This window comes from Heterodontus francisci, chromosome 3 (assembly GCF_036365525.1).
Source record: "Heterodontus francisci isolate sHetFra1 chromosome 3, sHetFra1.hap1, whole genome shotgun sequence".
NCBI classification, from domain to species: Eukaryota; Metazoa; Chordata; class Chondrichthyes; order Heterodontiformes; family Heterodontidae; genus Heterodontus; species Heterodontus francisci.
In genome coordinates, this window is record NC_090373.1 from 161,568,353 (window position 1) to 161,585,802 (window position 17,450).

The 17,450-nt window shown below is 43.5% G+C and overlaps 1 protein-coding gene across 4 annotated transcripts in view; it reads left to right on the forward strand.

Annotated features, from left to right (window-relative positions):
* LOC137353201 (putative uncharacterized protein C6orf183) overlaps window positions 1-17,450 on the forward strand; it is an 89,542-nt gene that overhangs the window by 56,531 nt on the left and 15,561 nt on the right. For all 4 annotated transcript variants that reach the window (XM_068019258.1, XM_068019267.1, XM_068019277.1 and 1 more), the window contains 3 exons: window positions 72-173; window positions 11,480-11,638; window positions 13,678-13,796. In XM_068019258.1, coding sequence (XP_067875359.1) covers window positions 72-173; window positions 11,480-11,638; window positions 13,678-13,796 — 380 coding nt within the window. The remainder of the gene's footprint in view (window positions 1-71; window positions 174-11,479; window positions 11,639-13,677; window positions 13,797-17,450) is intronic.

Sequence of the window (17,450 nt, forward strand, 5' to 3'; positions counted from 1 at the left end):
TTAACCAGAATTGCTGCAGTTAGTTTGTACAGCTTGTTATCTGAATCACGCGGTTACATTTTGTTGTTTAGATCAAACCGAAACAAGATCCTTGGCAGCAAAAACTCATGACGAAGCTGAAACAGCAGAAGGACATGGATGAAATTTTGAGATTGCAGTCCCAGTTTTTCCAGGTAAACTTCTGTACTTAGCAGAGTGTTGTATTACAACAAAAGGCTTGTATTTATGTATCATCTTTAATATAAAGAATGTCCCAAGGCTAGAGATGACGTAGAAACTACCAGAAATAATTTATGTGATAATTGTAATGAGTTCTTTTATGTTGTCTGATGCAACATAAATGAGATGCATTGAGTCTAGTTGGTTGAAGATATCTAAAAGGTTTATTTACAGCTAGATTATTATACACAGTACAGAGCCAACTATTTACAGAACTTTATTCTGGGTGTTACAGTTGCAGATTGACTTTGGCTCTGAGTCACATGACTGCGTTCTGGTACTTGGCTCATTAGGATACTAAGATCTTAAAGGTATATCACTCTTAAAGGCAATCATACAACATCCCCCTTCTTTCCAAAGATAAGTCTTATATGCTAAAAGTAAAAACACATATAAAATTAAGATAACATCAAAATTGTTTACACATGGATAGTGTCATGCTAGACCCCCACCTGCGAGAATGGGGCACATCAATTTTGTTATGAACATTGATTTTTAACTGTTGTTGGAGCGAGGAAATGACTTGTTAAACAGATCAACTATGACTGGAAAAAAACATTTACATACTGTTACGACCAACTGCTCAAGTCAAAGCCCCCAATCAAAATATACGATTCTGATTGTGGTGGGAGAAACGCACTGTTGATTCAGTCCCATCCCTCCACAGATCGTCTAACATATCATTTTAAACTTTCCAAATTAAAGAAAGACCCAGCCAAATGGTACCATCTATTAATTCCTGAATGAGGCTAACCAAACCAGGTGTCTTGAGATCAACAAATTAACTGTTTAATTAGAAAAACTAAATTCTTAAACACTACTAAGATATAAACAACATTTAAAATAGAAAAATTAGTGTCCTTGCATATTTACCCTCCTGCTGAAGTGAAATCTTCCAATGTAGAACAGTCCAAGACAAAAACAAGAAATGCTGGATTCACTCAGCAGGTCTGGCAGCATCTGTGGAAAGAGAAGCAGAGTTAACGTTTCGGGTCAGTGACCCTTCTTCGGACCCTTCTCCGAAGAAGGGTCACTGACCCGAAACGTTAACTCTGCTTCTCTTTCCACAGATGCTGCCAGACCTGCTGAGTGAATCCAGCATTTCTTGTTTTTGTTTCAGATTTCCAGCATCCGCAGTATTTTGCTTTTAGAACAGTCCAAGGTTGCTTGAAGTTCTCACAGCCGTTCGATGGGGAAAAAATTAGGTTCTTCAACAGTAGAACAGTCCGTAGTCTAATTCAACAGTTGAATTGATGCTCTTCTTTTACAGCGATGAATTTCAGCAATTACAGTTTAGTAGTTAAAGGAATTGGTTATTTTCTTTTAAGAAATTAATCTGGCTTGACATCAGAATTCTGAGAGTATAATAAATAGGGTTTAAATAAACCAAGAAAGAGCTCTCTTTTCCTTCAGTATATGCTGCAGACAGTCTGTGTGTCTGTGTCTCAAAAGCCAGTTTTTCAGCTAGTTTCAAACGTCAATCGGCAACAATGTATCTCGTGTCCTTGGTCCTGAGTGGCTGTATCCTACGGCAATGAGAATGCATATTTGAAGCTGGTTGTATCCTATGGCAACGAAAATGGAGCATGCTGCCTTAAAGCAGTATTGATTCTGTTACAGCCTCAAAGACACACTGCATACTTTCTGGGGGGAAAAAACTACAGGATCATAACAATACTAACAGACATCGAAGGTGAGGAAGCATATTCCAGGGCCTGCTAAGGAGGATACAATCCACAAGGTCACATGACTAACTCGCTGTTCCAGGGTTTTCTTTTGAACCAGCCACAGAGAGTTTGAACTCAGTGTCTGTTTGTTCCTGGACTGAGAAGATCTCTCCTGCCTGCTTCCATCTCTTTCTCACAAGCCTCTGAATCCACTGAAGACACATGAACCCCAAGAGACAAAAGTCTCCTACAAACAAGGTTTAAGAAGAATACTGGGCTCCAACGAAAAGCAAGATCTACCTCCAATCAAGGACTGTACAGTGAACCCGAAGAACCATAACAAAAACTCTTCGGATATTGCCTCAAACTTTTCCACTTTATTTCTTCTGTTCTTTTCTGTCTCTATTTGCATGTGTGTATCACATATGCATGTTAGCGTGGGTGCATCCGTCAACCAAATTAGAGCTTAAGTTCAAGTTTAATAAATTTCAAATTCTTTAAACCTAAGAAAACCTGTTTGTGCTGGTTTCTTTGCCTTATAATTGAAAAGCGGTGAACCAGGATTCACCAAGGGGGAAATAAATACATGGTGTGTTTAAAAATAAAACCCTGTTAGGGTAAGACCAGGTGAAGGCTGAGATGGGCCCCTAGATAAAGGCCTGCTACCCGACCCGAACCTGATGGACCTGACGACATGTGTTGGTTTCGGGGTGGGTCAGGTTGCACTTCTGGGTCCGGCATTTGGGCTCGGATCACGCCAGGTCAGACACGTTCATTCATAGGTAAGTGGCTCCACTGTTAATTTAATTTTTGGACTAGAAAGGTGGTTTTGTTACAGTTATTTTAAGCTTGTGCAGATCAGCAACAAAGTGAAAAATGGAAGGTAAGTTAACTGATGGTCAGGTTGGGTCGGGCTTGGGAAAAAATGGAAGGACTCGGGCCGGGTCGGGCTCGGGTTGGATGTTGTTCTGTCGGGCTCGGGTCAGGTTTTTTTTTTGCAGACCTGAGCAGGCCTTTACCCCTAGACACCTTTCTCACCTGGTCGTAATAATAGGGATTATGAAATTTACAAGTGCAGAGGCTTAATAGTCTACATATTGTTTCAGTGGTTTGACAACTCCTGTTTGGAGAATTTGCGTCTCATCGGTTGCAGTTTTTTCTGAGGTTCCTCCCACTCTGCATTCAGTTTCTGTTGCTCTGCCTTCAGCCTGCTAATATACTCTGTTGTTTTTCTCAAGACAACCACTTTTGAGGCCTTGTCAAACGGTCATCCAGTCTGCTGGGTGGCACCTTCCCCTGCAATCGCAGGAGGTGTAATACCTGCCCATTTACCTCCTCTCTCCTCACTATCCCAGGCCCCAAATACTCCTTTCAGGTGAAGCAGCGATTTACTTGTACTTCTTTCAATGTACTATACTGTATTCGCTGCTCACAGTGTGGTCTCCTCTACATTGGGGAGACCAAGCGCAGACTGGGTGACCGCTTTGCGGAACATCTCCGCTCAGTCCGCAAGCAGGACCCTGAGCTTCCGGTTGCTTGCCATTTCAACACTCCCCCCTGCTCTCATGCTCACATCTCTATCCTGGGATTGCTGCAGTGTTCCAGTGAACATCAACGCAAGCTCGAGGAACAGCATCTCATCTACCGATTAGCACACTACAACCTGCCGGACTGAACATTGAGTTCAATAATTTCAGAGCATGACAGCCCCCCATTTTACTTTCATTTTTAGTTGTTTTTTTCTTTTTTCATCTTTTTTTCTTTTTTACAACCTTTTTTTTTTGCATTTATTTCATTTCATCTTAGTTTGTTCAGTTTGCTTACCCACTGTAAATTTTTTCCCCTTCAAGTATTTATCCAATTTCCTTTCAAATGTTATTGTGAAACTGCTTTCAGGCAGTGTATTCTGGATCATAGCAACTTGCTGTGTAAAAATAAGACTGCAGAGCTTTAACCTGATCCGTTGATTGTTGTGTCATTTAGCTCTGTATATAGCATGCTGCTTTTGCTGTTTAGCAGCTATTTGGTCTACAATAAGAGAAAGAAGCCAATGTAATTATCTTAAAGCAAAAATGCTTAGATTTGTCACACAGTCACTTCTATTTTCCTTAATTTATGTGAGGCAATGTCAGGTAATTGTTGTACTTGAATATACTAGTCAGCTCATTGTTACTGACTCCAGTGGGAGCTATACCACATCCATTGGGAAGGTGAATGTTGTGCAGTTGCTCGTTGCCTTTGGTTCTGTGGATTCCACCCTATAGTGTAAGTGAAGGCCAAATAGATGTTAGACCAAATGCTATTTTGTTGTTCTCATGAATTAGCTTAAATGTTACACAAGTGCGGATGTTTTTTGAATAGCTTGCTGAATTGAATTATGTGAGGAGAAGATTTTGTGCTAATGCACTAGCACGCAAAAAAAAAGTTTGTATGGAAAGCAAATATAGAATGTACAGCATGTAAACCTCACATCGCTCAATCTGTACTGGACACTTGGATCTCGCAGTGCTGTTTCACTCCAGTGGTGATGTGCCCCACCTTGTGGCCTAAATGAGAATTGATGAAATGCACATTACGATTGACAACAGATAATTATGACACCCAAATCAGTTGCAGGCATAAAATTTCCAAGATCTTATGAGAAATTACTCGGCATGGGAAAATAAATCCTACTGGTCCAGAAATTGTTGTGATTGAGCATTTTAATTGCTCCATTTGAAATTCCTAACTCTGCTGCTACTACAGTGGCAGCTGACAGGTACAGTAGCATAGTGGTTATGTTACTGGGCTAGTAATCCAGAGGCCTGGACTAATAATATGATGACATGAGTTCAAATCCCATCATGCCAGTTGGGGAATTTAAATTCAGTTATTTAAATAAATCTGGAATAAAAGGGTGGTCTCAGTAATAGTGACCATCTAACTGGATTGTTATATAAAAAAAACTGGTTCACTAATGTCCTTTTAAGGAAGGAAATTTGCTGTCCGTAGACCCACAATAATATGGTTGACTCTAAACTGCCCTCTGAAAAGGCCTATGCAAGCCATTCAGTTGTATTAAAACTGCTACAATGGACTGCAGTGGTTCAAGAAGGCAGTTCACCACCACCATCTCAAGGACAATTAGGGATGGAAAATAAATGCTGGCCTGGCCAGCGATGGCCACATCCTGTTAATGAATTTTAAAAAATCCCTGTTGAGTAGCATTAATCACTGTGTTGCTGTGAATGTATTCATTGTGCTTCTGTTTGTAATGATAATACATACCCAGTGGAAGTAATAAATTATGTTCATTTTCTCGACAGAATCAGATTTTTGCTCAATTATTTCTTTAAACTCAAAGGAGGTTTTGTCTGAATCAGGTGTGTCCAACCTTTTCCCATGAGGAGCCACATTACAGATTTTGTCCTACATAGGAGGCCAGCGAGCAAAGTTTGGAAAGATAAAGGCATCAGAAACCTATTTTGCTATTGATCAAAACAACAAAAAATGTGCATTTTTGTGAACAAGCTTTAAATGAGAAGACTAATTATTAATTTACTATGTTGAACACTGATTTAGTGAGATATCTGGCATTGATTTTGCTTGCGCAAGTAGTCAGTGTCTCCCTCACACTTCTTGTAACGCTGCAGAATATTCCAGATAAATGTCCATCTGCCAGGAGTGATCATGATTGCTCTCTCTCTGTCCCTCTCTGTGTCTGTCTGTCTCTCTCTCTCTCACTCTCTTTGTGTCTGTCTTCCTCTCCCCCTCTGTCTGTCTCTCTCTCCCTCTCTGTGTCTCTCTCTCCCCTCTCTGTGTGTCTGTCTTCCTCTCTCCCTCTCTGTCTGTCTCTATCTCTCTCCTTCCCTCCCACTGGGACTAGGCTCGGGCTCACCTTCACTTTTATCAGCATGCTGTTGGTTCCTCAGGATGACCGCATCTACTGTCTCTGTCGTGACCCGCTCCGCTCATTGACGTTCGGGGTCACACCGCCGGGCCATAGCGAATCGCCACGCAGGCACACAGTGCTCTGTGGGAGTTGTCGTCCTGGATTACGGTTCTGTCCACAGGGAACAGGGAGCAGCAGGTGCTCAATCACCAAAAAGAGCAGGGGCGGCCAATTGTCAGTCATAGAAATCTTTGGCGGGTTGGAAGAAATGTCTCATCTCTGAAGCTGAAAGTTAACAGTTGAGGGAAAGAAACCACGCAGTAAGGAGGAGGAACGGCCGAATACAGTCTACATCCAGGGGCCAGATGGAAAACTTTGGCGGGCTGGATCCTAGCCCAGCAGGCCATATGTTGGACAACCCTGGTCTAAACGGTCTCCATCTCTCATTCCCGCGTTGGCAGCAAGTCAGTTCTATGTGGGAAAAATGCATTAGTATTACACTCATGTGGTAGCCAAAGTATGAAAACATTTCACAATCCAATCACATTTTAAATATTATCGAATGATATGAAAGAGCAATTACTTTATAATGATTTAAGTTCTGTTCTGCCTCATATCACTGCCCAATTGAGACTGTGGGCAGCTGGCCTTTTTTCCTGGATCTTTGCTTTTTTTTTTATTCATTCATGGGATGTGGGCGTCACTGGCCAGGCCAGCATTTATTGCCCATCCCTAATTGCCCTTGAGAAGGTGGTGGTGAGCTGTCTTCTTGAACCGTTGCAGTCCATGAGGGGTAGGTATACCCACAGTGCTGTTAGGAAGGGAGTTCCAGGATTTTGACCCAGCGACAATGAAGGAACGGCGATATAGTTCCAAGTCAGGATGGTGTGTGGCTTGGAGGGGAACTTGCAGATGGTAGTGTTCCCATGCATCTGCTGCAAGGCACAAGTCATAGAGTTATACAGCACAGAAACAGGCCCTTTGGCCCATCGTGTCTGTGCTGGCCATCAAGCACCTATCTATTATAATCCCATTTTCCAGCACTTGGCCCATAGCCTTGTATGCTATGGTGTCTCAAGTGTTCATCTGAACACTTCTTAAATGTTGTGAGGGTTCCTGCCTCTACAACCCCTTCAGACAGTGTGTTCCAGATTCCAACCACCCTCTGGGTGAAAAATCTTTTCCTCAAATCCCCTCTACACCTCCTGCTCCTTACCTTAAATCTATGCCCCCTGGTTATTGACACCTCCGCTAAGGGAATAAGTTTCTTCATATCTACCCTATCTATGCCCCTCATAATTTTGTATACCTTAATCGGGTCCCCCCTCAGTCTTCTCTGCTCTAAGGAAAACAACCCTAGCCTATCCAGTCTGTCTTCATAGCTGAAATGCTCCAGCCCAGGCAACATCCTGGTGAATCTCCTCTGCACCCTCTCCAGTGCAATCACATCCTTCCTATAATGTGGTGCCCAGAACTGTACACAGTACTGCAGCTGTGGCCTAACTAGCATTTTATACAGCTCCATCTTAACCTCCCTGCTCTTATATTCTATGCCTCGGCTAATAAAGGCAAGTATTCCATATGCCTTCCTAATCACCTTATCTAACTGTGCTGCTGCCTTCAATGATCTATGGACAAGTACACCAAGGTCCCTCTGACCGTCTGTACTTTCTAGGGTCCTACCATCCATTGTATATTCCCTTGCCTTGATAGTCCTCCCAAAATGCATCACTTCACATTTCTCAGGATTAAATTCCATTTGTCACTGCTCCGCCCATCTTACCAGCCCATCTGTATCGTCCTGTAATCTAAGGCTTTCCTCCTTACGACACCACCAATTTTCGTGTCATCTGCGAGCCGACTGATCATACCTCCTATATCTCCTATATTCACGTCTAAATCATTAATGTACACTACAAACAGCAAGGGTCCCAGCACCGATCCCTGCGGTATAGCAGTGGTCACAGGCTTCCAATCGCAAAAACAACCCTCGACCATCACCCTCTGGCCTCCTGCCACTAAGCCAATTTTGGAATTTTGGATCCAATTTGCCAAATTGCCCTGGATCCCATGGGCTCTTACCTTCTTAACCAATCTCCCATGTGAGACCTTATCAAAAGCCTTACTGAAGTCCATGTAGACTACATCAACTGCTTTACCCTCATCTACACACCTAGTCACCTCCTCGAAAAATTCAATCAAATTTGTTAGACACGATCTCCCCCTGACGAAGCCATACTGACTATCCTTGATTAATCCCTGCCTCTCCAAGTGGAAATTAATCCTGTCCCTCAGAATTTTTTCCAATAGTTTCCCTACCACTGATGCTAGACTTAATGGCTTGTAATTACCTGGTTTATCCCTACTACACTTTCTTGAATAATGGCACCACATTCGCTGTCCTCCAGTCATCTGACACCTCTCCTGTGGCCAGAGAGGATTTGAAAATTTGTGTCAGAGCCCCTGCTATTTCCTCCCTTGCCTCACATAACAGCCTGGGATACATCTCATCTGGGCCTGGGGATTTGCCCACTTTTAAGCCCAGTAAAATGGCTAATACTTCCTCCCTTTCAATGTTAATTTGTTCAAGTATAACACAGTCCTCCTCCCTGATCTCTACACCGACATCGTCCTTCTCCATAGTGAACACAGATGAAAAGAAATCATTTAAAACCTCACCTAGGTCCTCCAGCTCCACACACTGATTGCCACTTTGGTCCCTAAAGGGCCCTACTCTTTCCCTGGTTATTCTCTTGTCCTTGATATACTTATAAAATGCCTTGGGATTTTCTTTTATCTTGCCTGCCAGTGTTTTTTCATGTCCCCTCTTCGCTCTCCTAATTACTTTTTTAAGTACCCCCTACACTTTCTATACTCCTTTAGTGCCTCCGCTGTTTTCAGCCCTTGGGATCTGCCATAAGCCTCCTTTTTTTCCTTATCTAATCCTTTATATCCCTTGATATCCAGGGTTCCCTGGACTTATTGGTCCTATTCTTCACCTGAACTCTCACTATTTCCTCTTTGAATGACTCCCACTGGTCTGATGTAGACTTTCCTACAAGTGGCTGCTCCCAGTCCACTTTGGCCAGATCCTGTTTTATCATATTGAAATCGGCCTTCCCCCAATTCAGTACCTTTATTTCCGGTCCCTCTTTGTCCTTTTCTATAACCATCTTAAATCTTAGAGTTATGGTGAAATGCTCCCCCCACTGGCACTTTTACCACTTGTCTGGCTTCATTCCCTAAGATTATGTCCAGTACTGCCCGTTCTCTTGTAGGACTTTCTACGTGCAGGCTCAAAAAGCTCTCCTGATGCACTTGAAGAATTCCGCCCCCTTTAAGCCTGGTGTTGAGCTTCTTGAGTGTTGTTGGAGGTGCACCCATCCAGGCAAGTGGAGAGCATTCCATCACACTCGTGACTTGTGCCTTGTCGATGGTGGATAGGCTTTGGAGAGTCAGGAGGTGAGTTACTCGCCGAAGAATTCCTAGCCTTTAACCAGCTCTTATCGCCACAGTATTTATGTGGCTGCTCCAGTTCAATTTCTGGTCAATAATAACCCCCAGGATGTTGGTACTGGGGGATTCAGTGATGGTAATGCCATTGAATGTCAAGGGGAGATGGTTAGATTCTCCCTTATTTGAGATGGTCATTGCCTGGCACTTGTGTGACGTGAATGTTACTTGCCACTTATCAGCCCAAGCCTGAATGTTGTCCAGGTCTTGCTGCATCTGGGCACAGACTGCTTCAGTATCTGAGGAGTTGCGTGTGGTACTGAACATCGTGCAATCATCAGTGAACGTCCCCACTTCTGATGTTATAATGGAGGGAAGGTCATTGATGAAGTTGCTGGTGATGGTTGGACCTAGGACACTACCCTGAGGAACCCCTGCAGTGATGTCCTGGAGCTGAGATGATTGACCTCCAACAACCACAAACATCTTCCTTTGTGCTAGGTATGACTTGAACCAGCTGAGAGTTTTCCCCTTGATTCCCATTGACTTCAGTTTTGCGAAGGCTCCTTGATGCCATACTCGGTCAAATGCTGCCTTGATGTCAAGGGCAGTCACTCTCACCTCACCTCTGGAGTTAGCTCTTTTGTCCATGTTTGAACCAAGGCTGTAATGAGGTCAGGAGCTGAGTGGCCCTGGCAGAACCCAAACTGAGCGTCACTGAGTAGGTTATTGCTGAGCAAGTGCCGCTTGATAGCACTGTCAACGACCCCTTCGATCGCTTTACTGATGATAGATAGTAGACTGATGGGCGGTAATTGGCTGGGATGGATTTGTCCTGCCTTTTGTGTACAGGACATATCTTGGCAATTTTCCACATTGCAGGGTAGATGCCAGTGTTGTAGCTGTACTGGAACAGCTTGGCTCGGCGTGCTACTATTCCTGGGGCACAAGTGTTCGCTATTATTCTCACTGCTGAGTATTCCCATTTGAAGAAAAAAGATAGCAAGAACTTGCATTTATGTAGCATATTTCAGGACCTCAGAATGTCCCAAAGCAGTTTACAGCCAATGAAGTACTTTTGAAGTGTAGTCACTTCACACACCAGCAAGGTCCCAAATACAGCTGTGTGATAATGACCAGATAATCTGTATTTTTTAGTTACATACACCTGATAAGGCAGACAGGGCTTCAGTATAACATCTCATTCAGAACATAGCACCTATAACAGTGTAGCAGCTCCTCTGTCCTGCACTGAAGTATAGATTATATATTCAGGTCTCCAGAGTAGGACTTGAACCCACAACTTTCTGACTCAGAGCATAAAGTGTTACTAACTAAACCACAGCTGACACATAGCTGTTGCTGTTAACTCTCTGCAATGAAGAGGTGGACTGAATTTCTGCTATTTATCTCTGTTCTTTCTGGTTACGGAATACAATTATCTGCTTTCTTGAACTATCAGCTGCACTTTAATCCAGTGAAACAGACCTTATTGTTATCTGTTCAAATAGTTCATTAGTCACCAGCGATTGGTTGCTAAGGCTTAGAGAGAGACCAAGTATTTCTAATAAGCGAGTTTGGGCTTAGATTTGAGTGTGCACTATCCTTTGTGCTTTTGACAATGGAACCTCAACTTAAATCTTTCTATTAGGCCTCTACCTCCCACTCATACAAAGAATTGTATAAAAGGATTTGAGGAAAGAGGAGGGAAGGAGCATTACGATAGACCATTCTAATTAAAGAGCCAACACTGGCAAGGTTGGTGGATCGAATAGCTTCCTTTTGCTCCATGATTTCTTAGATTCTATGACAAGAGGAATTACAAGAGTAGAAACAATATGCCCAAAAATACAGGTCTGTCTGTTCATGACAAAGAAAGATAATACAATCATTGATGGGTGCACCAAGTAAGTCAGAAAATATGATTGAAGTTGGGGAAATTATGCTGGAATTATAGTACACTCTGTGTAAACTCCCACTGAGCTCCCTGTGAACTCTGTGTGAACTCAGATCAGGGCTTTCTGGAGTGCTTCCCATGCTTCATGGTTTTAATGTGCACCACAATCTCCTGGGTTTTCTGGATTCTTTGTGTCACTGTGCACCCCAAAACACGACTTTGGCTCAATGAGAAAGTGGCAGCACTAATGCACCCTAACCTATTATGACATTTAGTTACTGTTTTAATCTTCTCTATTTTGAGTTTCAATAGAAAAATATTTCTTGGACAAATGGACTGCCTGATATTCTATTTATGTGTACTTGAGACTAGGTTTCAGATTCAAACCAAGTGATGGATGCACTTCGACAGCACGCTGTGGCAGCACACGACCCATATGTTGTGCAACCTTTAGCTGTTACTTCACATCACAAAGGTCAACACACAAGTCAAATCTGGAACAGAATTTATGGAAATTCCAAGCTCTATCAAGTGAGTGTGGAACTGACTCTGATTTTATACACTTCTCTCATGGTATGAAGACCAAGTGTAGTCTTTGGGTGAAGCAGGGATAGAGAGTGGGTGGGGAGGAAGGGGATAATTAGATGTAATTCAGTCCCTATTGAGTGTCTCACATTGTAACCTCAATTTAATAAATCTTATATAAATTTCTGTGTCCAATTTATTCTGTAAACTGTGCTGCTGTATTTACTGTAATGATGTGTCTTTACATAGAATTAGATAGTATTTACAGAACAGAAACAGGCCATTCAATCTAATTGGTCCAAGTCCCACTGTTTATGTTCCACACAAGCCTCCTCCCACCTTACTTCATCTCACCCTACCAGCATATCCTTCTATTACTTTCTACCTCATGTACTTATCAAGATTCCCCTTAAATACATCTATCCTATTTGCCTCAACTACTCCATGTGGTAGCAAGTTTTACATTCTAACCACTGTTCGGGCAAAGAAGTTTAAGCAGTGTCACAGTGAGCAGGATGGTATTGGGGGCTGTAAGATAGATAGATGTAATTATGATCTTACAGGCAGATTCTATTATAAATGTGGACTTGGAATTTATAATGGAACATTTGCTAGGAAATGCATCTAGACGTAAGATTTTTAATATATATCAAAGTATATAAACAGCATTGGGACCAGAATTCTGCATGATCCGACCCCTCTGTTGCTGCTCCTGCTGAAGTGAGCTGAGTTGGGAGATCTTGTAATTAATGCCAGGGTGGGTGGCTGCAGCCATAAGCTCTGGCACAATTTGCTGGGTCCTGGGGGAGCATGTCTTTAATGTCTCCTTAACCCCTTTGTAAGGGAAGCCACTTGCAACAAAAGATTGCTTTTACATTTTCATGGATCCAGGTCACAAACTAGGCCTGGAGCCCCGGGTAAGGCCCACATTGACCAATCAAGTGGTAGGTTATAATTCGCAGGAGGATATTTCTTGCCCATGTTTGACCTGATGCCCTGAGACTTCATGAGGTCTGGAGTCAATGCTGAAGACTCCTATGGCCACTCCTTCCTGACTGGATACCACTGTGCTGTCACCAGGGATGGCGATGGAGGAGTCTGGGACATTGGCTATAAGATATGATTCAGTGAGTATGACTATGTCGGGTTGTTGCTTGGCTAAACTGTGGGACAGCTCTCCCAATTTTGGAACAGGTCCCCAGCGGAGGATTTTCCGGTGTCTTCATTAATGGCAGGTAGCCCATCAGTTTTATTCTAATTCAACTTTTCTGTAACTGAGTGGCGGTTCAGAGTCAACCATGTTGCTCTGGGTCTGGAATCACATTTAGGCCAGACTGGGTAAGAACGACAGACTTCCTTCCCTGAAGGACATGGTGGGGTTTTATGGCATTCCAGTAGTTCCAGCATTATTGAAACCAGCTTTTTACTTCCCAATTTTATGAATGAATTGAATTTAAATAAAAGCCCAGCAACCCGCCCTGAACCCGACGGGACCTGACGACATGTGTCGAGCTCTGGTCGGGTCGGGTTGCACTTCCGGGTCCAGCATTCAGGCTCAGGTTGGGCCAGGTCAGACACGCTCTATCACAGGTAAGTGGCTCCAATGTTAATGTAATGTTTTGACGAGAAAGGTGATTTTGTTACAGTTATTTTAAGTTGTGCAGATCAGCAACAAAGTGAAAAATGGAAGGTAAGTTAACTGATGGTCGGGTCAGGTTGGGCATGGGAAAAAATGGAAGGACTCGGGCCGGGTCGGATGTGGTTCTGTCGGCCTTGGGTCGGGTTTTTTTTGCAGACCCGAGCAGGCCTTTAATTTAAATCGCCGTCAGCTGCTGTATTGGGATTTAACTCGTATCTCTGCAGTAATAGTCCTGGCCTCTGGATTACTAGTCCAGTAATATTACCACTGTGTTACTGTTCCCTGTGTGTAAGGCTGGTGGTCAGGATTCTGTTGGCTGAAGATGCTAAAAGCCATATGTGAAAAGATTTAGGTGGAAGGAATTGGATGCTTGGTGTTTATTTATTCGTGTTGTGCTACTCATTAGGAGCCAAGATGTAAAGAGAGTGGCTCACCTATACAGATCAATGCCTGTGAGGTGGAGAATGTCAATCGAAATAAACATACTACCAGTATATTATCTTCAAAAAAGAACAGAGACCAAGGGTGAGAAATATTTCCAACATTAACTGTTTTATTCCCTATAATTATTTGTGAACATGGCTGTACCGAAATCTGTGTAATTGAAAGGGTTAGGGCTGAAAGAACCTTTGTTACGGCATTTTCTCCAGTGCTCTTTCTCTTGGATCTTCCTATGTCACCAGGCCATCCTCAGCAAAATTAAAATGAATTTGCTGGCCTTTGCTGATGGTGGGTATCAACTGCCAGTGCTCCAGCTGTGGCCAAACCAATTTCCTGTTCAAATTCAACATCACTTTCCTTCTGTTCGGTTATTCTCTGTGACCTTGTCCTATCTACACCTTCTCCTTTGTTATCTCTTGCCACACCCCCGTTTTACTTGCTTAAAACCTTTTACATTTCTAATATCTGCTAGTTCTGAAGAAGGGTCACTGACCTGAAACGTTAACTCTGCTTCTCTCTCCACAGATGCTGCCAGACCTGCTGAGTATTTCCAGCATTTCTTGTTTTTATCACTTTCCTTCTTCTATAGTCAATGCCTCTCTATAAAACCTACTGACTCCCATTTGCACTTTTTTAACTGCACTTCTAAATGTAGAGATCTGTACCCCGAAGGACCAGAATTTTGGACTAAAAAGAATAGACAGACAGCCCTCAGGTCGATCAGGGTTGGAGGGGAGGGGTGCGTGGGGGAGGCAGACATATTTTGAGTCCTGTATGTTCCTGCTGCTTTTAAGGGCGGAATTTTATCAACCTTTTCTGGACGAGCTGGGAGGTGGGAAGACTGGCAATAATGGCATGGGAAGGCAAAAGATGCAGGGGAAATAGGAGGAAGCACTTTTTTTTTACACAGCGGATGGTAATAACCTGCAACTTGCTGCCCATAAGGGTGATGGAAGCAGAGACAATCAATTACTTCAAGAGGAAGTTGGATGGCCACCTGAGAGAAATGGCCTTGCAGGGCTAAAGGGATTGAGCCGAGGAGTGGGACTGATTGCGTAGCTCTGTGGAGAGCCAGCATGGACTCGATGGGATGAATGGCCTCCTTCTGTGCTGTTTATGACTCTAAAATGACCCCATATAACTGAAGTCCCTCTTCCCTGCTACCATTCTAGTAAATCTGCTCTGCACCCTTTCCAAGGCTTTGACATCCTAAAGTGTGGTGGACAGAATTGAACACCATACTCCGCTGAGGCCTAATCAATGGTTAATAAAACGTTAACATATTACGTAATTATTAACGTTTTAAGGAATATGGGGCAAAGGCGAGTTGGATCACAGATCAGCCATGATCTCAATGAACAATGGAACAGGCTCAAGGGCTAAATGGCCTACTCCTGTTCCTCTGTTCCTTTGTTCCCTTGGGGTGGGTATCAGACCACTTCTTACATTTCTACTCTATTCCTCTATTAATAAAGCCAAGGATCCTAAATGCTTTCCCAACTTGTCCTGGCAAAGATTTGTATACATATACCTCTCTGTTCCTGCACCACCTTTAAAGTTGTATCATTTAGTTCACATTGCCTGTACTCATTCTTTCTACCAAAATGTATCACTTCATACTTCTCTACATTACATTAAATTTCATTTGTCATGTGTCAGCTCATTTTACCAGTCTGTCTCTGTCCTCCTGAAGTCATCCTCATTGTTTACTATATTTCTGAGTTTTGTATCATCTGCAAACTTTGAAGTTATGCCCTGGAAACCCAAGTCCAGGCCACTAACATGTATCAAAAAGTGAAGTGGTCCTAATACCCACCCCTAGGGAACAGTGTTGTTGGAGATGCACCCATCCAGGCAAGTGGAAAGTATTCCATCAAACTCTTGACTTGTGCCTTGTAGATGGTGGACAGGCTTTGGGGAGTCAGGAGATGAGTTACTTGCTGCAGGATTCCTAGCCTCTGACCTGCTCTTGTAGCTACAGTATTTATACGGCTATTCCAGTTCAGTTTATGGTCAATGGTAACCCCTAGGATTTTGATAGTAGGGCATTCAGCAATGGTAATGCCATTGAATGTCAAGGGGAGATGGTTAGATTCTCTCTTGTTGGAGATGGTCATTGCCTGGCACTTGTGTGGCTCCGAAGTTCCGAAGAAGGGTCACTGACCCGAAACGTTAACTCTGCTTCTCTTTCCACAGATGCTGCCAGACCTGCTGAGTGATTCCAGCATTTCTCGTTTTTGTTTCAGATTTCCAGCATCCGCAGTATTTTGCTTTTACTGAGGACACAGGCTTGATACATTCGGACTTTTGTGTTCTGTGTCAGTGCGCAATTTTCCCACATTCTCTTGGCCAGTCTGGACATAGCAGAGGAAGCCTTTCCCATGTGCTTGTTTAATTCTGCATCGACAGACAGGTTACTGGTGATAGTTGAGCCTAGGTAGGTGAACTCTTGAACCATTTCCAGAGTGTGGTCGCCGATATTGATGGATCGGGCATTTCTGACGTCCTGTCCCATGATGTTCGTTTTCTTGAGGCTGATGGTTAGGCCAAATTCATTGCTGGCAGCCACAAACCTGTCAATGAGTCTCTGCAGACACTCTTCAGTGTGAGATGTTAAAGCAGCATCGTCAGCAAAGAGGAGTTCCCTGATGAGGACTTTCTGTACTTTGATCTTCGCTTTTAGACGGGCAAGGTTGAACAACCTGCCACCTGATCTTATGTGGAGGAAAATTCCTTCTTCTGAAGACTTGAACGCATGTAAGAGCAGCAGGGAGAAGAAGATCCCAAACAGTGTAGGTGCGAAAACACAGCCCTGTTTCACGCCACTCAGGATTGGAAAGGGGTCTGATGAGGTGCCACTATGCTGAATTGTGCCTTTCATATTGTCATGGAATGAGGTGACGATACTTAGTAGCTTTGGTGGGCATCCAATCTTTTCTAGTAGTTTGAAGAGACCACGTCTGCTGACGAGGTCAAAGGCTTTGGTGAGATCAATGAAAGCAACGTAGAGGGGCATCGGTTGTTCACAGCATTTCTCCTGTAGCTGGCGAAGGGAGAACAGCATGTCAATGGTGGATCTCTTTGCTCGAAAGCCACACTGTGCCTCAGGATAGACACACTCAGCCAGCTTCTGGAGCCTGCTTAAAGCGACACGAGCAAAGACTTTCCCCACGATGCTGAACAGGGAGATTCCACGGTAGTTGTTGCAGTCACTGCGGTCACCCTTGTTCTTATAGAGGGTGATGATATTGGCATCGCGCATGTCCTGTGGTACTGCTTCCTCGTCCCAGCACAGGCAAAGCAGTTCGTACAGTGCTGAAAGTATAGCAGGCTTGGCACTCTTGATGATTTCAGGGGTAATGCCATCCTTCCCAGGGGCTTTTCCGCTGGCTAGAGAATCAATGGCATCACTGAGTTCCGATTTTGTTGGCTGTACGTCCAGCTCATCCATGACTGGCAGAGACAGGGCTGCATTGAGGGCAGTCTCAGTGACAACATTTTCCCTGGAGTACAGTTCTAGGTAGTGTTCCACCCAGCGGTCCATTTGCTTGTGTTGGTCAGTGATTGTGTCCCCTGATTTAGATTTGAGGGGGGCGATCTTCTTGATGGTTGGCCCAAAAGCTCTCTTAATGCCATCATACATTCCTCTGATATTTCCTGCGTCAGAGGCCAGCTGAATATGACTGCATAGGTGTTGCCAGTAGTCATTTGTGCAGCGCTTCTGGCTGCTTTAAATGC